The sequence below is a fragment of the Etheostoma cragini genome, chromosome 3 (assembly GCF_013103735.1).
Source record: "Etheostoma cragini isolate CJK2018 chromosome 3, CSU_Ecrag_1.0, whole genome shotgun sequence".
NCBI lineage: Eukaryota > Metazoa > Chordata > Actinopteri > Perciformes > Percidae > Etheostoma > Etheostoma cragini.
The window spans coordinates 26,370,362-26,395,351 of NC_048409.1; the positions used below are offsets into that span (position 1 = coordinate 26,370,362).

Here is a 24,990-nt window from a genome sequence, read left to right on the forward strand (position 1 = left end):
TCATTGTGATATTGTGGACCTTTGCGTGACAAAATCTTCTCTATCTGGACCTCTTAGAAATTTAATTGAATAACCCTGCTCTAGATAATAAAAAACTATTCAATTGTCAACTAAACATTTGACCTCTAAACAAGTCTAGGTTGCACATTTTTGTAATTCACTTCTGCCAGTACAAACAAAAGTACTTCATTCATGAGCACAAGAAACTTAGCAACTTACATCTTCCCCACAGAGCCACCCACCTACACGCATACCGTAAAGAAGTTACAAATGGCCTGCAAGTTACCGCACTGTGTGGGCTGTGAATGACTCCACACTGCTGAGGTGTCTGGTGTGTTGTTGAGTGTCGGTCAAGGGGGAACTGGGGTGAGTCCTTCTCAGCCAAGCTTTCCACAGACCCTGAGTCACGGTCACTGGCAAACCCAATGACTCTCCTTTGCTTTGGCCATGTAACCACTTACTTTTTTCCAGATGAATGAAGACTTATTCTTTATTTTACATTGTTTTCCCAAAGCCCACTCTTTACTTTGTTACACTGAACTAGTGAAAGCAATCTGCCTTCATCATGCATTGTGTTCAAAATGTGTCTATTTTATGAAAATGTGTTTATCTAGTCTTTCTCGCTCTCATTGGATGGATATGATCACCTCTTGGTGATGTCTTTGTGAGCAGCTGATATCTCTAACATTTCATAGGTTTAGTGGTCTTTATGATTTAAACAGAGTTAGTCTTCACAACCAGTGCCAAAAGGGTGATGCCCAGAAATGTCCCGCATACAGCAAATTAAGAGCTGGCGGAGGGTAGGGTCTCCAAATACAGACACGGCCACACACTTTTAGCGGGTCATTCTGTAAGTGATGATTGAGGGAGATTACTTTTGCAGTTTTATAAACATTGTTTTGTTTTTAAGGACTGCTGTTTCTGTTCTCTATTTAAGTTATCAAACTCATATCTGAAGTTACTTCAGAGAGTGCTCTGCAGACCATTTTGACATTGACCACGTCATTGCGTGTAAAACACAGCTGAGGTAACACCCGTGTATCTGACAACTTCTTTAACAAAGACGTCACTAAAAATGTATTATCAGTCTTGAACACATTTCCCAACATTACAATAGTCTAACAGAAAATATGAATAGGAAGACCAACCCGACGTATCCCCAGTCAAAATACTGAAAGACAAGAGACAGAGAGCCCTGCAGAGTAGCTGCTGTAAATCACATCAGAGCTGGCTGTGAGTGCTAATAACTATCTTGGTTTGAAGACACAACTTAATCCATGCTAAATGTGTGGCTATAAATGTGGGGCTGAGCGAAGCTGCTTGTGTGTGGGAATTCCCCTCGTGTTCAACATGTGCGTGTGGGTCCAGGGTTTTTCGGCAACGGCCTGGTTTCTTTCACACATCAGTAAGATGGAGAGACAGAGTTATTACACCATGGAGAGCTGCCTTCACGGCACGGCCGCCTCAATGGTCAGGCACACCGGGCCAGGCTATTCATTAGACCGTCCTGTTACTAAACCAGGGATTCGGTTTACGGGACAGTTCCGTGTGGGGAGAGATTCAGTCTTGATTCAACTGCCTTTACTTCTGGCTTTGATGGGGTATTCAAAACTTCCATATTCAGAACATTTGAACGACTGCACAAAAATAAAGTTCTGATTCTGTAGTGTTCTATGAGACAGAAAAAGGCAATGAAAGAGATTCTTGACAGCACAAGGGTGGAAGTATACTGCATCCAGTTTAAATACAATTTCTTTGAGTGATTTATGCCCTAAGTACAGGCAGCAAGATAACTGACTAATTCAGTTTAACCGCTTGCTCCAGTTGTGTGGAACATCCATGCCCAACAATACCCAAGTACACCATGTTGTCTTTAAGAGAGGCTGTCCAAGCCCACATTTCTAAGTTATCATTACTGTTCCTGTCCACCGTGTGGAAACTGGTACCTTGCGGTGTAAAGATACATCGATATATTGATTCAATCCTCAACGATCCAATATTATTGATACAAAGTGAAAATATCGATATTGACAACATCAATATCTCTAAGATGGACCTTTATTTTGAAATTCCCCCTTTAAAATTATTCTTTTTATCAAAAAGTTGTTTGTTTTTAATTTAAATGTCTACAAGAGCTTAGAAATGGCATTATCAAATCATATTTTAGTTGCTTTTTGTAAATATAAATAAATAGAAGTGATTGTTTTAAATGGGCTTACGTATCACCTTGTGTTGGACGCAGGCCCCTGAAGTAAATACAAATCATATTGTAGCAGACTTTGTTATATCAGCAAATACTGTATTGTTGTCCAAAGAATTGTAATAATAATGTGTTGTGATGGTGATTGATGCATTTCTGGTTATATGTTAAACATAATTTTGTTGTCTTGGTACGTGTACTGTGCAATGACAATATAGATATATAGATAGATCTTTTTCTGTTGATATTTATATCATTTTTAATTGAGTAAAGTTTTAAATTGCAGGACTAAAACGTATGAATATGTTTACGATTAGTGTTGATACTTTTACTAAGTAAAGGGTCTGAATACTCCTTCACTGCATGTAAAGCACTTGATCCGTATCAGACTGAGTAGGTCTGTAAAGAAAGAGGTTTGAAAGAATGAAGTGCAGAGGGTGGTGACCTTCATAGCTGCTAGATCAATCATTCCCCCATAGTGCCAGTCACACTCAAAAGTAATGCACAAGTTGTTGGACAATATCTCTGCCATCATAACATGAGTGTATTTTGACCTTGGCATCGTACCTAACAATCAAGTCAAGGATCGTTAAGGACGAGTGAAGAGGACGAGACGTGAAAGAAAACAAGCACACACACATTGCAGCTGTTAAAGAGAGCGATTCGCCACTGCACTTCATCTGCTTCCCTCTAATTACACCACTAGGAATAGATCCACAGATTCACCGAAGGGCCGCAGAGCGCCAGCCGCCTCACCAAGAGCTGGCGGCCACTGGTCCGCCCTCTGTAGAGCCTCCAACACACACAAGCCACTGGGGTTTCTTACATAACTCTTCCCAGCCAAAACTTCAGGGCTTTCCAGGCTCTGTTTGAGCCATATCATTGTTTCCTGCTAAGTCTATCATTCTTGTTTCTGCCATGTTGAGCTCGACCACTGTGAAGGGAGCCTCTATAGGGCCAGCAAGGTAGTTCAGTAAAAGCCACTTCCGCTAACTTCTTTGAAAGACTTCACTTAGAGCCAGACCAATGAACCAGTCACTCAGGATTTGGGCTTTGATCAAATCCAAAAGGTCTTTAATTATGGGACAATCCACATCAGGCAGCTGAGAAATTCAAAAGAATAAGAGAATAAACACTGCTGAAAGGAGTCCTGCAATTGTAACAGTAGAAAAGAGGAGCTTCCAGACGTACTACTACTACTAAATTAGTTTGTCCTAATCTTATTAAACGCCCTAACAGCAATGGAGAAAAGGAGAAAATCTGTATTTTTGGCTACACTTTTGGTGTTTGTTTGTAATTGTAATATGTATTAGTCCTTAAGATTTGGCTCAAATAAAATGAGTCAGAAAGATTAAAAGTGTGTTTGTAACTTTGAAGTTGACGGTGCTCCGTGGAACTAGTCATAAGGGATTCTGAATGCTTGCTGACTCAGCATTTAGCAGTAAACTAAAACTTACTACCACGTGTACCGTTTTATGAATGATAAGGGTGCTTTTCTGTAGAAACCTGGCTTGGATGTTAAAGGAATTTTATTTATTTTTTAAGTACAGACAAATACTAGTCGGGCTGCGCCCTCCTACGTACTTACGCTTAATTTCCATTTTCCTTCAGTACTACATGTGAGTTTGCGATGTATTCTTGGGTTTTCTCCGGTCAAATTGTTACCAGTCCAATCAGCGAACAGAGGGAGTGGCTGAGAACGATGACGTTGAGGTTGTGCACTAGTCGTAATGTCGGCGGAGAAAGATGCAATTGTGGCAATGCTGCCGAATAGCCAGAAGTTAAAGCCCAAGCAAGAACAATCTTTGCTGACTTTTGTTGGTGGCCATGATGTTGTGGCCCTCCTCCCCACGGAGTTTGATTTTCCAGCTCGCTCTGTTAGTGGTGAAGGGGTGGCTAAGGCGAAGCCAAAACCAAACGTTAGCAATTGGCTATGGCAGATCCAGAGTTGTTCTGGGCAGATCCAAAAGTTTTAAACTTCAACAAAGTATCGGCCAACACTTACAAATACCAACAAATACCACTTTTATATAAAAAATAAACTCCGGAACCTGGCATAGCATAGTGACTTTAAAGAGATGAATCAATAGGAGCCAACATCCCTCATCAAAAACTATCAACCTTAAAAGATAAAAGAAATAAAACAAAATAAATGGACACCATTAACTATTTAGACCTAAATAAGAAAAGACCAAAGACCTCCAGACCAACACACAGGGGCCCACACTCACACACTAATACAAAGGTTGGTTTCATGAACCATTTCTTAATCATAGTGGGCTTTGCATTTATTTGGGATCATTTAAGAAATTTGCTTTTCTGTTTTGCTCATCAGTTACTGCCAGTTGCGCTGTACAGTACCTTGCATGCTTCCATCTAAATTGCCGGTTATTAATGGGTTTGTCAGCATGTTTGCAACAAACTAAATGCTTTACTCAAAGCTAATTTGTAAACGTGATTTACTCAAGTTCTATGTCTTTTCAGAGCTCACTTTAGCACATTGACCATACACAGCCCAGCCACATACTAGGTTTTGACCTAGTCTTGTTTTTTTGGGGAGGGCGGGGGGTTTGGTAATATGAGGGTGAGAATAGGTGGGGTCTAGACAACTGTGTCTTGTCTGTCTGCAATATCTTCCTGTTCCTGCTCAGACAGAGCTGCTGAGTTTAGTCATAAGTCTAGGTAAGTGAAGAATTCTTGGGGCTTGGAGGTCATGGGGTGAGAGCCATCTCTCAGCAACTTCTTTATTAACTGCACATGCACGAACAACACACACAGCGTGAAATACATGAACACTCACACACACTTACATACATACACACCATAGGAGTAAAAGGATCATAGACAAGCTTACACAGTCTGAGGAGGTAGCCTGTTCACACTTAAATCTACTGTCCCTTTATGTTTGGGGTGGGGGTCAGCAATGCTCCGAGATGAGTGGGAAAAGGAGATGCCAGACTAAAGTATATGAAGGAAGAGTAAAATGTGCACATGGAAGCTGATGGACAGAAACTGTAGAAATCGGTAAAAGAACAAAAAAACCTACCAACTATGGATTTCCTGATCAAGAAGTATTGGGTCAGAGCCAATATGGGGATTTCTTACCTGATCAGGAATCGGCAGTCACCCCAATTATTATTTATTTCAGTAAATTCTTTACCAAAAGTTCCCATTTTTTAATATGAGTTCCGCCAGTCTGCCTATGGTCCCCCAGTGGCTAGAAATGGCTACAGGTGTAAACCGAGCCCTGGGTATCCTGCTCTGCCATTGAGAAGATTAAAGCTCAGATGGGGCAATCTGGAAACATGCCCCTTATGAAGTCATAAGGGACCAGGTTACCTCCCCTTTATCTGCTGTGCCCACCCATAAGAGAGAGACATCATAGCTTTCAAACAAGCAAAGTGGCAGTTGGACAAGGCCAAACACCCAGCCTCCACCTTGCCCCCCTCTCTCTCCTCCGCAAAAGCTACAGACTCAGAAATGGCACATAATAAGGAAAGCTCATTGTGGAACTGGCTCTAGTGGTTGTAATTCTGCACCAAGGCTGAATTTTGGGAAAGAGACTTCAGCTATGGTATTAGGGGACCACTAAGGCCTATATAAAAGCATCCCAAGAGCACCATGTCATGGGACCTTTAAAGGTTGGTAAAGGCATGCATTGGGGAAACTCAGGCTGTTTGTTGTGTATAATACAGAATTAATACATTTGGGTAAGTTTGCTGGTCTAGGCCAGATGAGATCTCATGTGAGTCAAACACACACCATGTTACACTTGAATCAAAGTGTAATCCCTCTCCTACTTCCTGTCTTCCAAACTTGCTCAGAGAGCTCTAGCTCCATTCTCAAAAATGTGTGTGCGCGTGAGTGTACGCATGTACGAGTGTGTCTTACCACTGGGGTTGAATTGCATGCAGGATATGGGTTTGTCATGGGCTGGGAAGTGAGCCACCACTCCCTCTCCGTCCGAGTCCTCACTCACCAAGACCTGGGGGGTGCGCACGAACACACACACACACACACACACACACACACACACACACACACAGACACACAGACACACAGATACACAGATACACAGAAACTACAAATCATTTTCTAACAAACAGAAGATTGAACGCAGAACGGGACTTTCCCCTGCTCAAGGACTTCTCTTCACATTTTGGTTTGGTCTGATATCGTCACCATACTCAGCAGTGTTCTTTGAATTCACCCCATAGCGTAATAGCTGGAAGTTAAACTCCTTTCTGAATGTGTCATTGCCCTCTTGTGGGTGTTTAAAGATGCTGTACTGAGAAAAGTGTGGACAAGGTATGGGCCAAAAACAGAGACAAGAATGTGGACAAATTAACTTTGGCAATAATGTCAATGACAGCAGGTTTTCCTGTAAACAGACAGGAAATGGTGTCAAATCTAGGTTTGGCTTGCTACTTCTGAAACTTGCCTAAGAAAAATTAAATTATAAGTCACTTTGCACATCTAGAGGCTGCTTCTAATGCTCTGTATGAAGTCTGTAGTGAAGACTGGGACAAATAAAACAAAGGCTGAGCTGAGACCAGGAGCTGGCAGAAAATCCCTTTAGTCACGAAGTGAGATTAGAAATAAGACCAGACATGAGGTCTCTTTGTGCACAAGTGTTAGTGTGTGAGAGAGAGAACATATACACAGGGTTAAATTTGGCCCCAATGTTGCATTAACGATGTCAGGAAGGGTGGCTGAGCATTTTAAATAGAAACTAGTCAAAACAGAAACAGCCCCTAAAAACTAAAGAGATTTCGTCCCAGACTCCAAGCAAGAAAATGAGCAGGAGGGAAAAGAAAAAAAAGGTAGAATACAAAGAATGAAAGAGGCTTGTGACATGAAGCAGATCACTTTTATTACAATGCAGGCAGACAATGTTGTTCTGTGAGGGAATCCTGCTGGAGCCCTTTGAAACAAGAGTGTCCTCCAGAGAACCGAGCCCCTTACACAGGGGAGTGTGTGCCTGTGTGTTATAAGGCTGCTGTTCCAAATAACGGCTTTCAAAGCCTGAAAGACATGTGAATATCCTGGACTGCCACACTGACACAGGAACCAATCTCTATCATATTCCTGCTTTTTCCTATTTCGCTCTCTACCGCCCGCCCACCCTGCCACTCCTCCCCCTTCACCGTCCATTTCTCTTGCGCTCCTAGCTTTCCCCCTCCTGCTTGCCAGGCCTAGTCAGTGTTTATGACCAGTGTACGGTTACAGTGTGTTGGCTGGTGACAGAGTGCAGGCCTACTTCTGAAGGCTTAGGTCCAGCTTATAAGACAACACACTGGCTACAGGGCAGCTACATTCAATGTGTAAGAGAGAAGGAGAAAGCAGTGGACGTGTGTGTGGTGAATACATCACTGACACACTGTACTATGTATGCTAACACGCCTCATTAAAAATGTGACAGCTACTGCAGTGTGATTAATCATGGTTAAGGGGATAAAAGCTTTTAGCATTTCTTTAAATGTTAAAGGGAGATCATGTTGAAGGCAACTGGCATGGTTCGAACCATAACCTGGGTTAAACCCCTATATTGGTTTGTATACTTTCTATATACAGTTATATGTACCTGGGTGGGTCTGTGAAGAATAATGTGGAAGGTGCAAGGCAGAGGCTGGGGGTGTGGCCTTGACCAACTGCCACTTTGCTCCTTTGAAAGCCATTATCTCTCTCTCTCATGGGTGGGCCAAATTCTATGGGAGGGCAAAGCAGAGAAAGGGGAGGTAGCCGATCTGGAATCTTGCCCCTTATGACCTCATAAGCGGCAGGATTCCAGATCGGCCCATCTGAGCTTTCATTTTCTCAAAGGCAGAGCAGGTCACCAAGGGCTCGTTTTACACCTATCGCCATTTCTAGCCACTGTGGGACCATAGGCAGGCTGGGGGAACTCATTTTAATGCTAAAAAATCTCATGAAGGGAAATTTTCATGCAATGGGACCTTTTATAGAAAAAAGCTAAACAAATGACCAATTTGAGCTCTTCTGAGCACCCCTACTCACAACTATGTTGTTATAAAAATAAAAAAAAGATATTTGGCAAAGGACTTACTTCTCACTCACATTGCAAATTCCTCATAAAAGATGGCTAAATTGAATGTCAAGACCTTATTGACATATGGTGCACTCGCTCAGCCTTGAGCTTCACCTGAGGTTACAGACCAACAAAGATTGTTTACAGAGTGTCTCTCCTGCCAGCGCTGCTAGAACAGACAGGGCTGTGGCTAAAAGCTGACTGTTAAAATATGCAGCAAATCTAAGTCACACCTTTCAGCAAGCAGAGTTAAGTGAATGGACCGAAGTGTGTCCAAGCCACAGAAAAAAGCAGCCTTGGAGATTTTTCTGTTTCCCCACCAAGCCACAGAGGCAAAAGTTATGTTTACCTGGGTCACACATGACAAGACTAGAGAGGCAAAAAGCCAAGAACAAATGATGTGTGTGTGTGTGTGTGTGTGTGTGTGTGTGTGTGTGTGTGTGTGTGTGTGTGTGTGTGTGTGTGTGTGTGTGTGTGTGTGTGTGTGTGTGTGTGTGTGTGTGTGTGTACATTAGAGGATGGATACCCGACCCGAGCCCAACGGTACCCGACGGGCCGGGCCGGGTTCGAACAGATTTTTAGAAAGGATGCTCGTGTTCGGGTCAGGCTCGGTCACATCAGTGCGATAAGGCATTGAACATTTTTTTGTGTAAACTCATTCTTTTTTCCTGTTTATAACTTTTGGGTTTTTATTTCTATTGGTTTGTTTTTTCTTTTTTGCTTGCTTATTTACTGTTTGGGTCTTATTGTATTTTACAAATCTTTATCATGTAAAGCACTTTGCTACTTTGTCTGTAAAAGGTGCTATATCAAGTAAACCTATTACATTACATTCTCAGCAGCGGCAGCAAAGCATTAAACTAAACATGTAGAGTATATGTGTGAGTGAATGCTGAATTACCGCATCTCTTATTGGGGCGGCTTATCAATACAGGTTAAGCAAGGTATTTATTTTACTCAGATTTACTGACATAATCCCCCACATATGATGTTAATAAAAGCGGGCTTTCCACACAAACAAACGTACATGTGTCATTAGTATGAGAAACAAATGCGATTTTAACTGTGTCGGGCTAGGGTCGGGCTCGGACATAAATATCTTAATGCCTGTCGGGCTCGGGTCGGGTTCGGTTACTGCTCTGTCGGACGCGGGCCGGGCTCGGACAGAAAAATCCGGCCCGATCCGCACTCTAGTGCACATGAATGTGTGTTTTTGTGTCTTATATATGTAAAGGGCCCAGTCTGGGGAAATTGCAAGCATGTAGTGGTCTAGTCAGTAATGATTTGATTATACAAACATTACAGAAATCATTACAAAGTGTAGTTTGTACAAATGACTTTTCCACACTGAAATGCCTACCTGCTTTCCTAATGCCCATAATGACCGTTTTACAAATTGAATCACTGTATACAAAACCAGTAGTATTAAATCGTTAACAATACTAAGCAAAAGCAGAGACGCTTCACTGACCTGTCCTTCGCCAACACTATGTGTGTCAATGATGGTGACCACACCGGGGTTGTGGGGGCTGCGGCGGCTCGCACTGTGAGGTGTACCTTCCTCGTCGGGAGTGCCTGCTGGTAGCGTGCCTGCCAACTGGGTGACAACTTTACCCACCATTGTCAGGCCTGTCTTTAAAGTCTGGAGGAACAAAGAAAACACAATATATCCGTTCTTAAAATTGAATACCTGATAATATCTGATATCTAATATATTCACAGTGTATTCTAAACATATCTAATATATTGTATTTTGTACTTCACTTTGTTTGAAGCCTTGGCTGGCAAAGGAGCTGCTTAGTGCGTGCGTGTGTGTGCGTGTGTGTGTGTGTGTGTGTGTGTGTGTGTGTGTGTGTGTGTGTGTGTGTGTGTGTAAGAGCGCACCGTGTTCACTCAATGCCTGCTGATAACTTGTAGTGCTGATGACTTGTAGCATTGAAGCCGCAAGAGACAACTGTGTGTGCATGTGTGTTATGTGTGTGTCAGGCTCCTCTGTGTCCACTTAGGGCCCAGCCAGGGTGTCTGGCTCAAACACACCTCTGTGGCTCGATTGAGGGAAACGGATAGTGCTGCTTAAGTGGAGTCTATCTCACCTACTACACTGTCTTTCTCTAATGGAGTCCAATGCGTGTGACTGTGTGTCTGTGTGTGTGTAAGCGCCAAAGGGGCCCCGGAGAGCCTAATCAGGCATTCAGACTAGGCGGCCCTGTCAATACAGTGTGGCGCCTTGCGTTTGTTGGGTCTGAGGATCACCCACTGTCTCTCTTTGCCACTTGGCCAGGCACACACTAACAGTGTCTGCTGCCTGTGTACGGCAGCGTTTGTGTGTTTGTCTCTGTGTGTGTGTGTGTGTGTGTGTGTGTGTGTGTGTGTGTGTGTGTGTGTGTGTGTGTGTGTAAAATGCCAGTAGAGCCATTAATTATTAAAGGAGGCGTTTGGCTCCTAATTGATCAACAGTAATGTGTTTTCTAATCACTGCAGTTGTGGAGTTCTTAGTGGTAGTTCAAACAGGGGCTATCGGTCTGGCGTTGGAAAAGGGGGGTGGGGGGTCTGGATGTAGATCTTGTCTGATGGCTGACAAAAACACATGCACTTACACACACAGACACACACACACACCAACACACATACACACACACACACATGGCCTGATGTCGCCATCTAAACAAATTACAACCTAATTTATGTGAAAGGTCTTTCTCATTCATACACCCAGGAGTGATAGGCAACAAGATTGATGTGATACACAAATTTACCATAGGAGAGCTAATTTGTAATCTGGACAGAGCTGTTGCACTTTGTCTTTTTTTCTTTCTTATAAACAAAAGCCATTACACTTTAATGCTAACCCCCTCCTTTTTGTTTCCATGTCTCTGGACATCAGCACTAAGAGCCAGCGTGTCGCGCCACAAGCCAGAAGGAGATACCTTGTCATCCATATTGAGATATATGGTCCTAAATGAGGAGAGGGCGGGCAGGCAGACTGCCTGTCTGCATATCAATACCTCCCGCCATTGTCCAGTCCTTACCATTACCGTGCTGCTAACCTGTTTGTGAGATTGGTGCTCTTTTTGATGTATTCCACCATTAGCCTGTTAATGAGACTTCTCTCACACTATCTGTTAGCACCCATTAAGCAAAGGGGAAGGGATACACTTGCTCTTTGTAAATCAATTAGCCCTTTCTCTGGGACCGAATAGAGAAACAGACTCGAACCATATGAGGAGCTAGCTTGTGAGCATGTGTTAGCAAGCAGCTAAATCAGATCAGGAATGAATTTCACCTGGTATCAAAGGGGGCTGTTGGCCGTTAGTGAGCAATCTTAGGGTCACTCCCCTGTGGAGATGATTAAAACAAGACCATTGGAGAGAAACAGATTACAGTGGAGAAAATAGATAGGCAGGTTGATGAAGTGTCTCATAAGCTCAGCCCCAGTCAGCCAGGCGGGCCATGTGGATCCAATGTCAGCACATTCACAGATGGTGTACGCAGAGCTGTATTAGGTGCTGTTTTATCTGAGCAAAGGCTTAAGACCAGACCAAAGGACATTTAGACAGATTAGCCACAGTCTGAACACAATAACTAATTTTCTAACTTTTAAGATGAAAGCACACAAGTTTAGTGTCAGTCCTTCTGTAGGCAGACGTGATTGAGGTTAAATTTCAATGGTGAGGAGAAACCAATAACAAGTCATGTAGGTTCTTTTAGTTGCAAACTATAGTATTAAAGGTTTGTGTCACATTTAAGGCTTTGCTGCATTTAATCTGAACATATTTTCCATGCATTTGTATTTGCTTTTGATACCCAGTGAAAGTACCAACTCTTTAAAAGAAGATTATGATGACAAGCGTTATACTGAGATGTTGTGTTTGCTGCAGTTCAAGTACCAAATTGTTCATGACCACAATAGTTCTAGTGAAGCAGTCGTAGGCAATTAAATTATTTGTTCTCAGGCTCCCTCCAACAATGCTCATGCAATGTGTAAAAAAGAAAATCATGTAAGTACAAACAAGAATCTAAGACAAACCTAAAATGTAGTGCAAGTTTAAATATAGGAACAACAAAATATATATAGCAATACAACATCTGATAAAATATAGTACTGTGGTGGACTGCTGTACAATTTTGATAAAAATGAATAAACTGTAAGGTAGACAGGTTGTCCAGTAATGCAGCAGTTAAAGTAAAACAGGTAAATGTGTCTATGTATTGTAACTTACTTTGGCAGCATTGATCACTGTAGCTGTATAGGACTGTGCATTGTCACCGCAAGCTCCCCCGCGAGACTGGTGACATCTGATCAACTGCAAAAACATAAAGATTTACAGATGAAGTCATGACATATAGTGTAAGTCTGCAGAAGCTGTATGATAAGAAAAAATTGAGAGAATTTCAGACATCCAAAAGCCTTCCCCCTTCACTCTTTGGAGGGAAATTGGTTTTGCTTTGAAAGAAATGTTGCACAACCAAACAGCCAATCTGCACTGATTTAATTTCAAATACAATACCACTTAAATGGCTCCATCCCAGTATTACTCTTGCTGTTCAAAAAACTAGATTTTGCCATTTCTGGAAATCCTTAGGCACTCACACAAACAGTGGTCCCATCTGTCAATTACTTGAGTAGGCCAGCACCAATATTAAGCATTAAATGTATTGCAGAGAGCCCAATAGAATATTCTGTTTTTTGTAAGTACTTCAGAATCCCATTACACAGAAGAGAACAGAAAACTATGCATCTGTTGATTTTAAAATTGTTATCATCTCTCATGGACTCTTCTTGGAATGAGTTGTTTATCCAGAGAGATTAAAGAGGCAGATAAAATGCATTTTTTGGGATTGTAAATATGTCGCTTTCGTGATAAGGCACTTCTGCGGTGGACAACTGTGTGTGTATGTTTGTGTGTGTCTACCTTATTCTCAGCATAAGCTAACCAGCGGCTTCCCAGAGCTATTGGATTTAGGCTGGGGCCAGGACAGGGATAGCAGCCTAAAAAGACACACAAAAAATGATCATGCTAACAGGAGCACCAATGATAATTACAATAGAAATAAAAATGTTGGTAAATAACCACATGATAAAAAGTTTGCAAGTAAAAACAGAAACACATGCAGAAAGTTTCACAATCCCCCTCCGTGAAGAGTATCTGTAACTATCTTAAACCATTAATGTGTTTGTGGGGAGTCTCTTGTTTGGGAAGATAAATGGGTGTCTAATGAGGGTGACGTGTCTGTAGGCTTGTGTGTGAGCACAGTATGACCTAATGGAGACTGCGGTACCCAAGAAATTGAGGAAGGCTCCTCTCCTGATTGACTAACACAATATTCCCTGTGGACACGCACGCACACCCAGACACACAGAAGCGTGCGTGCACACACACACACACACACACACACACACACAACACAACACAAGCAGAAATTGAAATAGAAACCAATAATCCTAAATGACAAACAAAGCTATCCCTTCACAAATAAATAAATGTCTTGGACGTTATAAGGACATATTTTTCTATTCCCACTCGAACAGATGTGGAAGTAAACAAAAACGTGGTTTGCTATGACTAACACCAAAGACTGAGCTCAAACTACAGGGGCGTCTATTACTTCTGCCGCAAGACAGAATCGACCAAAAACAGGGAAACATGCTTGTAAACAGACTGGAGAAATGATTGATATTGTCATAAATAATGTTTAAATGAAAGCAGATACAGACATTGACCGTCTGCCCGTTTCCACAGTGAGTAAACATATGGGCAACAAAATGTTGATCCAACACCCGCACAGGCCCCCGTCACGCACAAAACCACCCACACCCACACCCACACACACACACACACTGAGCTAATGTAAGTGCGCGGAGGTGTGGGGGGAAAATGGCTTGCTGACAATAATTTGATGCTCAGGGAGCAGATGAAGTGGAGGCAGTAATTTAGTGTGCTGTGTTGGTGAAGGGGTTGGTGGGGAAAAAGTGGGTTGAGGTAAGCAACAAGGACTGCTGGTAACGCCAGAGAAGCCTTTCATGCCTCTCCAAGGTTGAGGGGAGCCCAGGCAGTGTTTGGCATGCTCAGGAGATCGGGGGGCGAAGCAGGAAGATGTAACAGACATGATGGGTGGATTTAAAGGAAAAGAAAGCAGGTTCAGGCTTTTGAAGGTTAAATCCTGAAATGACTTTAATAGCTGATTATCATTGTCTGACATTCCAGTTAACGTTTTACTTTGGAAACTGTTAGTACATTTGAAAAATGGAACGTAAGTTACCATTACTGATGCTGCTACTACAGTATTTCAACTACTACAGTACCTCTACCCATAGTCAAAACAGGAATCCATGACGGGGAAATCAGAATGAAAGCCCACATTTGGAGAATAATTGTTCAAAACATTTTGTCAAACATGTAATGTGTGTGACAATAATCTGTTTATGAAACGTCTATTTGTTTAAAACTAAAAGCTGAAGAGTCAGAGAGTAGTGACAACAAATCTGCTTCAAAGAAATCAGACAGAGAGTGTTTGCAGGCTGCAAAATACACTGCCTTTTTAGTTGAAGACACCCTGATCGGACAAAACAATGCCAGTTGTGTCTTTTTGTTATGCTTGCTAGACAACCACCGAAAAACCTGTCTACTGCCAACTGTGATTTGCTGTGACGCTCTGAGTTTCAACTCAAGGCATCCAGGGTGCTCCTGCAAAAAAGTAAGGCGCATAGAGCAGAAAACAATTACAAAAAGCCACCACAGGCTGCTAAAACGTGCTCTGTCTGATCTGGGCCTTATAGTTATACATGGCATTAACATATAACCAGATGCCACAGACACGTTTTTACTGTACAAAAACACAGTAGATATCAAACCACGATCATTGTTCCACTCATATACAAGGCTGTAGAATCACGTTGGACAGAAAAGAAAGAGTCCCAGCTTGAAGCACACATCACTTGAATACAAACCAACCAAGAACATAAACATGGGACAAGTCTTAAGTGCTCATTAAAACACAACATGTCCAGCACCACATCCCTGGAGAAGAGACGGACCTGCAGCAGGAGAACGGCCCATCCAAAGCTGAGCTACACACACATTACAGGACCCCTTTGTTTACTGCTTTTACGGCCCAAACAGACCAAACAACGTTATGAAGACGAGGCCCCTGCATTCAGAAACGATTAATAACTATTGAACATGTTTGGTTTCCTGTGGCTCAGACACTGATAGGGAAGGCAGGCAGACAAAGAGGAGACACATTAAAGCCAGCCAGTAAGGTCAGTTTACTCCAGTCAATGACTTAAGTGGACAGCGATGGCCTTGTAATACAGTCTGGCCTTTCTTTCACAGCCTCCTTGAGCAGACACACCAGGTACGGCCATCAGGACGCAAAAGCTGTGCTGTAAACGGTTTCCCTGTGTTGAGCTTAAAATGGAGGGCCTCACATCATGTTTTGATAAAAGCAGTTCATTCTCAAAACTTTGAGAGAACCACATTACAGCAGGCCATGGTAGCTGGTAGCATTAAAACCAAGTCAAACCGAGTAACTGATCATGTTGGGCCATGTTAGTGTTGATGGCCTGGAAACAAAAGCACAGGGGATTGGTGCCGTTTGTTTGTGCAACTGGGTAGAGTACAGAACACTGAGGTTTGGCCCGACATTTAATAAAAATAATAAATACAAGAATATTTCATGAGATGACATTCTACTCTAACTTCTTTCTGAATAACAATTCATCTTCTTCTGTCACTTAAAGAAACATTCTTCCTTTTCCTGCCAGGAACTAAACAGAAAGTTAGGAAAACAGGAGGTTAAATACACCTAAAACATAAAAGCCACTTCATGAATAATAAGTTCATGGACACAAAAAAACTGGAACATAAATCTCTATTACTTTCTAACTAGGGTGCTCCGGAACTGTGGTTTGCAGGGAGAATATCTATATAATGGAGTAGAAAAACAACTGTATACTGTAAGTCATAAAAACGTTTCTTACTTGTAACAAAGAACTTCTTAGTGAAGGTGCAGCTGTCAAATGCTGCAATCTTCTCTTGTAGGCTCACAACCAGAATACTTGAAGTGGGGGGAAAAATTGTCCATAAATAGAATAAAAATAAACGTGTATCACACAATATGAGGGTCTTGAATCGTTTTCTTTTTTTAAACCAGACATACTGTTTGTTGCAGTGGAGATCATAGATGGGCGTCTTGAACTGAATTGATTTGACCATTTCCCCTGTCCGTAGAGAATACAGGTCAGCACAACAGTAGGGAGGGCTTGTCCTAAAACAGAAAAACAAATGCATTTAGTCAATCTCTGAATAATGTATGCAGTCCTCAAGTAACTATTGATTAGACTTCAGGGCAGGATACAGACATTTGGGATGAATCTAACTTCTTAAGCATAAAGACATTTTTTGATTAACTACTGTCATTTTCTTTTTATATTGCAACTTCAAATGGAAGACTCATATGTGTCTAGTAGAACTCAGCAGCCCTTATTGCACTTAGACTATTAGACTTCAATGTCTGCAGAACGATGTCATAGATAAAAATGCATGTCATCATAAGATTAAAGGCTTGTTATGAAATCCTATGTTGGTAATCTCACAAACAGTCGGGAATAGTGAGCCTTTAGCTATAAAGAATGTGCTGAAAACTTTTTTGCACAACAGTCACAGTGGCTGGTAGATTCCCCATTTTACCAACCACTTTTCCCGGAATTCAAATTTATAAAAGAAAGTGCACTAGCACACTTTGAAGTGCTTCAGTGCATTGTTTTGTATTATTAATACATATTTTATTAATATAAGCAAATAAAAAGTGGAAAAAAAAATTGCCTTTATTGACACACACTGCTCCTGGGGTCCCATCTTTGCCAGCTGTAAGGCAGGGCACTTGATATGAGACTTGCATGACTCATGGTCTAATTTAAAGTCAGTTGTTCCTCTAATGAACAAACTGTTTGCATTTCCTGAAGAATAGTAGGTCTTACAGTAGGTACAGTGCATGGACTGGTCGTCTATAAGTTAGGCTATAGGGTTGTGCCGTTGGACGATACATCATTGTCCAACGTGATGGTTGACTGGCTTTACAATGGAAAGCCACCATCGTGATGTCACGCCCCCCACCTTGTAAAACACTCTCTTATCCTAGTGGACAGGAAATTGACAACTTTGTCAGTCTTAAACTAGCAAAGACACTTTGTGCTGTGCTGCCCCTTATGTGCAACCAATCTGTAGGGTTACAGTCTCTCTCTCTCCATGTTAGTATAGTAGCACGCTCTACCTGGCCTAGTGACGTATAAGCATGTGGTACGTGGAACGCTGTCACACTTTCCTTTGTCCCCTCCTTGAACTAGTTTTATGGATACCACTGTGTGCGTGCATCAATAAGTAAGTCTGATTACGATGTTATGTAGGATGTAGGATGAATGTACGTTAGCAAAGGGAGGCTTATTAACAAGGGTGCAATTTTATGTGTGAGCTAATATTGCGCATGGAAGAGTTAAAAACCGCTCCACCCGCCACTGTGGCTGGTATACAAGGCAAAGTTGAAAAAGGACCGGCCGTTGGCTGGTGGCGGGTGCTAATTTCCGACAATGACGACCATGATTGTAAGCTGTAGCTGATAGCAAGCCTCAAACACACACACATAGACACACACACACGCACACACACACACACACAGTTAGATACCACCAGAGGCAGTACTCAGAGGCAGACACACAATTCATTTTTCTAAATACAGACAAAGACAGGAACACCCACCCAGACATCAAAGATGAAATAACTGCAGCAACAATATCCAACAACCATCTTGATGACTGATACATGAGCAAAGCCCGCTGGGAGTGTGTCACATGTGCAGACACAAGTACAGATACACACTAGTGTGGTTATTGTATGCCTCCTAAGCCAGCGGCTGGAAAGCAACGGCGGCAAGTTAGCCCTTGGATCGCTAAGCCCAGGCCCGGAATTAAAACATTGTCCCAGGACTGTGTGTGTGTGTGTGTGTGTGTGTGTGTGTGTGTGTGTGTGTGTGTGTGTGTGTGTGTGTGTGTGTCTGTCTGCTTGGATTTAAGACCAAGTGTTTTCCTCCTTTTCTAGTTCCAGTGTATGTTTACTGGAGAAGATAAAAGATGCCGCAAAAAAAGAAGTTATGAAAAAAAATTTCAGTCCTCATGGTTAACGTTGCCGTCAACATTTAAAAGGTCCTCACGCTGCAACCAATGCTACCATAACAATCAAGAGTACAGGCATTAAGATTAATACAAACATTTCCCCCGACGATAATTTACTTTAAGGCGGCTATATCATCGATTTCCGCATTATCAGAGTCCGATCAATCTAATTCAAAGCTCTATCCCGAAAAATGGGCCTTTGGAATTGATTCAAAGGGACCATGATAACCCACTATTATAGAATCAAATGGCACAGGGTTCAATTGTTTTGCTTTTGCAGTATTTTAACAAATGACCCAGTTCTAATGGAGGCAATGCGGGGTCAGAAGTAAAACGATTTCCTGATGCTGAGGACGTTGGGGCGCAGGTTGAAAGCAAGGCTAAATCACAATTATCATTATGGATCATGGCGGGATGTCAGTCCTTGCACATGTTAAGGTGACGCCGAGCACCATTCCCCAGCTCAGTAACAGGCCTATTATGATGGCCCTATTAGATCAATGTGTCAATTACTATTACTCAAACTGGCCCTTGGGTCTGAAAGGATACAAAATGAGCGAGATGGAGGGAAGGAGGCTTGGCTCATTTACTTCCTCTGATAGGACAAGAAGCTACTTCAGAAATTAGGGGGAAAATGGAGTGGCCCTGCCAGATCCAGAAAATGCAAAATGATAAAAGAACATGGTTAGAGAGAAGAAGAGAAACATCATACTTTCTTTTAAGATAAGCTGTTGGTGCAAGATTCACTGTCATAAAAAGAGTATTTTTTGTTGGAGGGGGGACGGGCAACGTTCTTATACAGCTGCTTTATGTTGAGATAAGTGAAAAAAAAAAAAAAATTTAAAGTAAATCAATCTAAAAAGTTTGGCTTTTTTTGTTAAACAGAAAGTCACGTTAAGTGCAGCTCTGAAGGCTGGAGGCTGCACTTAGGCACAAGAATACGTTGAGCTTCAAGTACATCATTCCGTTATCATCCTCTCAGTTACTATGTTAAAATGGTGGACCAACCAGTTACTGCCATTGCCATAACTATAGCCCCGCTGCAGGTGTTGCTACATAGGTTTTGCTACATAGGTTTTGCATTGGTACAAAAGGTTTTGGATTTTCTAATCCTAAATTGCATGTAAAGCAACCAGAGGGCTCTGCTGAATCCAGCTCCCTTTGGATTGGCCCTACAGTAAGCCATGGCTGTTTGGGACATTTTTCTGTCATACTAATCTGCCATTGTGTACCAGACAATCTCCTAACAACACAATGTTAAATGTGACTCTTACAACCATGTTTAAGTCTTAGTTTTAGATATGCTGCTGTTTACAATGGTCATTAAGGACCATTATGGATAGTGCATATCTTATTATTGTGCCATTATAATCAATGTAGTGTGTGTTCTTCCTCCTAGATGAAACATATTGACATCTGTTTTTTTTGTTTTCACATCAATGCTGTGCCTATTCCATGAGCACTTTCCTTCTGGCTGAGAGAATCTGCACACAACTTCCTATGAACTAAACCAAGGGATCAAAACCACAAGATTTCATGTGGCTGAGGAAAGCATACACGGAAGCCTGAGGAGGAATTAAAAGGCAGGCAAATAAATGTATTTACAAGTAAGGGACGTCATCACATTTCCGACTGGCACAAGGTTTTACAAGTTCCCCAAATACAAACGATAACTCCATGCTGTGGAAATGCTAAACAAATACAACCTTGGTTTGGAAAGTCAAGACTGGCTCTGCTGAAATAGAGAACTCTGATGATCCAACGGAGACTGTTGAAATACAGAGGAATTGCATTTCCACTGGAGTTCAACTGATAGGAGCTTTGGGATACTGGAAGCAGAAATTTGAGATCAACATTGTCAAAATCAAATAAATTATCTACAAGTATTCAACATTTTACCCAGATTCTATTCTTGGGAGAATAGAAAAGCCTCTGAAAAAGCACTTAGACAAACTCTTCACTATATAAAGAAAGGCAAATATTGGTACTACATTTTTTTCTACCTTGGAAACACAAACTGACCATGTTATGATATCTCTTGGTCAATCTCATAATTCCTCATAATCTCTAGTAGCTGATGAGGAGCTTTTTATCAAATTACATTCATTTTATCAGATGGAGTTCTCTTAGTATATGGCCTAATATATTGTGTTTAAATCTGAACATTTTCTTTTTGCCACTTTAAGGAACCTTTCATCTATGGTGGAAAATCAAACCTGCATCTACAATTTCATGAAAACTGGAAAAGCAAAACTGCATTGCAACATTCTTGCTCTACTCCTTGCTATTTGTTTCGTTTGTTTTGTCTCCGCTCAAACCCCCCCACCCCACCCCACCTCCATACACAACACATGCTGGCCACATCAGAGCCTGATAGGGGCCTGGAGAAGGCCACAGTGATTCTGGCAAGCTGCAGGCATTAGTAGGAAAGTAATTAGGGTAAAAAGTTCAACCACAGCTCCATGTCTGCAGAGCTGCCAGAAATACATTTCCCTCACTGTTTAATACTGCACATACAGTGTTGTTTCCAGCATTTTGGAAACACACTGTCCTGTGTGTGTGTGTGTGTGTGTGTGTGTGTGTGTGTGTGTGTGTGTGTGTGTGTGTGTGTGTGTGTGTGTGTGTGTGTGTGTGTGTGTGTGTGTGTGTGTGTGTGTGTGTGTTTTCAGCATCACATTTTCGCTAAAAGTGAGAAAAGCAGCAAATAGAACCATTCAATCTAACTATAATCTGGCAACAAGGTCAGACAGAACAGTTAGGTCACATCTGGAGCCCTCATGAATGTTGGATACGATTTCTATTACACTATTACACCTACAGTAATAGTGGGACCAAAACGTTTTGAGCAGTAAAGACTGAATCCTTACTTTGGGATGCAAGATACATAATGGCCCTGCTAAGAACCACCCATCTTACTTCACCAAGCCAATGCTCCTTTATCTTTCATCCAACATCTGAGGGAAATTACATTACTACTCCCCATATACTTAGTTTAATGTAAAGGGAAAGTTTAAACTAGTAAAATAAAATATTAATTGCTTTGACCACTGAGACCTGGTTTATGGAATGGGGTCTGGTAAAGGTTTGAAAAGTCATTACTAATCATTCAGCTTGTCGGGTATGTTTATATCCACTGCTTCCAGTACTACTGAGTTTAATCTAACTTCCTATTTGAAGGGGGGAAACTGGCGAGGCAGAACACATTTTCGACAGACATAAAACAGACGTGAAAGTCAAAATAAACGCTCCTGAGTGAAGCCTGAGCCCCGAAGCTCTGCCTATGTACAAGTGTGTATGCATGTGTGCGTGTGTGGGGCAATGAAAAAGGGGAAGTGGAAGACCAGATTACAGTCACTCTCATTTCCACGCAGAGGCATGACAAAAGGGGCCGGGAATGATTTCATCAAAACCGTTTCTTCTGTGGAGAACATGACATTCCTGCCCACAAATTGAAGACAAACTTTGAGACCAGGATGAAAAGACCACTAGTGTCTGCTGGTTCTTTTCTGGTATGACGTCCTTTCTTAAATGAGATCATCATGAGCCCATACAGTAACAGGGCTCAAAATTACCACAAGCATATATGCACAGTAGCGCACATAAAAGTTTAGACATGCACGTGATTATCAGCTCTATATGCACCAGTGCACAAAACTGTTCAGGACTGCCAACTCTCACACATCAACTAAGGAGACTCCCGTAAATGACACTTTTCACATACTCTTACCACATGTCCATTGATGATTTCTTTTATATGATAACGGTGGGACGCAAAAACAGACAAGACAGAGCAGCACTTCAAAACTTCAAAGTGAGCTGCTGCTTTGGATTTTGATGAACACCTTTTTATGCTTTGACAGTACTGGAAGGCTACTTGGAGCCACCAAAAAGGCTGAACGAAGAATCCAAATTCAGCAATAAATTTCTTTCATTTTATATACCAAATAAAAACGTTATTATAGTACACATCATATGAAAGTCTTGATGAGCATGTGAAATCACCAAAGAAGTCCTAATTAAAAAAAAAATCCATAATAGGTTTGCTTAGAAGTTGATGGATGGTCAATGGATTTCTGGACTATGACCATATAAAATACAAAGTAGTTTTACTGTACATTACTGTATGCGAAAGTCAGCTAAAATAAAGCCTTAAAAAGGTTACGTGCACCAGTGTCGTAACACAGATTAAGGTATTTCAAGCCGCATTAATCAAGTTTACAGCTTAACAACAAACCATGTTAAAAAAAAAAAAAAAAAAAAAAAAAAGGTATAACAAGGTAGGGCTGGGCTATATAAAAAATATATCAATATATTTTTAAATGTGATATGGAATTAGACCATATCACATAAATTGATATAGTTCAAATTTGTGCGGTGATCTTGGCTCTAAGCAAGCTGCTGACTGAAGTTATTTCCCCCAGAATCACACCGGTCGGCATGTAGCTGAGGCCCTGCAGGACGCAATGGCAAGCTGGAAACTCCAAGAAAAGCATCAGGTTGCTATAACAACCGACAACAGGAGCAACATTGTCAAAGCGGTTGAGCTGAACGAGTGGCTGAGGATGCAGTGCTTCGGTTACAGACTACACTTGGCTATTGGTGAGTGCAGTGTTTTAAGGAGTATTCAGATATTTTACTTGAAACAAAAACACATTCCTAATTTTTGAATTGATTTTTGAATGTCTGTCTGCCACTTTGTGTTTTATGCTGCTGTCTTGAACAACTGAGTACTTAATCATGAACCAGGTGAAGAAACCTTTTTATTATTACTCATTTGATTTTTACTGAAATAGACGGTTTCAATAAAACTACTTGTGACATGTTATCTTTGGCTTTGACTGAAGATTTGCTGTCACTTAGCGGAAAAATCGGGATATATATCGTACATCGATATTCAGCCTCAATATATCGGTATTTGACTTTTAGTCCATATTGCCCTGCCCTATAAAAAAGGCACAAATATCAACATGCAACTTTAAGAACTTAACGGTAAGAGTACAAATATACAGAGTCGCTTCCCTGAATGATTGATGGTAGCAAGTAGCGCACACACACACACACACACACACACACACACACACACACACACACGGCGGATAAAAAGCATCACTTCTCCAAATCCCCTTAATCTGGTGGCTCGTTTTATACAAATGCTTGATGATTTTCATTTAATACACTTTAAAAGACGGATACATCCTGTCCTCAGAGCAAAACCTGTCATTAATATGCACTAAAACACAAGAGCTTAGTGCCACAATGGGCTTTTGCCATCAAAACTGTTTGTGTGTTTGTGAGAGCTAAGTGGACTTTGCTGCTCACAACCATGTAATTAATAGCCTGCGTACTTCACTGCAGGATTTTAAGCAGATTTAAATATGGGTGTGCAGGAGTATAAAATTATGTTTGTCCTACATACAGTGCAGGCCAAAAGTTTGGACACACTTTCTCATTCAATGAAATTCCTTAATTTTCATGACTATTTACATGGTAGATTATCGTTGAAGGCATCAAAACTATGAATACAAAAAAAATGTGAAATAACTGAAAACATGTCTTGTATTCTAGTTTCTTCAAAGTGTCCACCCTTTGCTTTTTTGATTTGAGGCTTGACAATAATCAGCCAGGGTTTCTGTGGTATGGCGTGAGATCAAATATGCTTTCCCTACCAGTCTTTAACACTCCAAACAGGGTTCTTCTTTCATGGTTCTGTCATCAGACATCATTCCCAGTCAAGATATTGAGCCGTAACATAAATTTGACTTTCATAGACTTAGCGAAATGGCACATTTACTAAAGTAAATTTTTTGGGGGGAAATTGCAATATTTGATGAATACAGAGATCCCTTGATCCGTGCTGCAATGGACAGTAACTTAAGCAAGTACTGCTGACTTCCATGTTGCCGTTCGCATGTGTCATTGCAACAGAGGGGATGGTTGCTTCACTCAAACAAGAGCATACATACAGTACATACATACACATATATACCGTATATATACCGTATATATATATATATATATATATATACACACCGTATATACCGTATATATATATATATATAGTGCATACTGCATATCTTCGATTTGCACAGCCTTAATTACCAATGTAAAGGGCAGGAGACACCAAAAATGATAATGAAGAGAGATAGTGTATTTGCTTGAAGCACTGCACCATGAAAGTGCACATGACCTAATGACACTATTATACCGTAAACCAAATACAAGTTATTCATGCTAGAGTAGAAATTGAAATCACAGCATATCAGCTTGTAAGGATACTGCCAGTCCTCTCAAAGATAGCAAACGAAGAGACAGGGTGCCTGGGTTCAGTTTGATTTAAACTATAGGTTCTAATACCAGTACCATACATCATCCAATAACTACAGTATCTGGCAACAGGGGAACGGTTTTTATTGTAGTTTTTTGGGGCTGGTTCTACAATGTAACTGCAAAGACACAGAGAGTCAACTCCATCTGTCTACTAATACCTTTAGAGAGTCTATGCGATGTTAATTAGATACAAAAATGACCAGTTTGCTTAAAATAATTGCCACATTTAATTTATAACTCCTCCTTCAT

General features: G+C 41.3%; 1 protein-coding gene across 2 annotated transcripts in view; it reads right to left on the minus strand.

Moving 5' to 3' along the window:
* Positions 1-24,990, minus strand: part of bcas3 (BCAS3 microtubule associated cell migration factor) — a 305,863-nt gene that overhangs the window by 256,349 nt on the left and 24,524 nt on the right. For both annotated transcript variants that reach the window (XM_034867219.1, XM_034867220.1), the window contains exons 8-13: positions 16,407-16,514; positions 16,228-16,304; positions 13,160-13,236; positions 12,467-12,550; positions 9,718-9,888; positions 6,092-6,185 (exon numbers count right to left, since the gene is read on the minus strand). In XM_034867219.1, the coding sequence (XP_034723110.1) occupies positions 6,092-6,185; positions 9,718-9,888; positions 12,467-12,550; positions 13,160-13,236; positions 16,228-16,304; positions 16,407-16,514 (611 nt within the window). The remainder of the gene's footprint in view (positions 1-6,091; positions 6,186-9,717; positions 9,889-12,466; positions 12,551-13,159; positions 13,237-16,227; positions 16,305-16,406; positions 16,515-24,990) is intronic.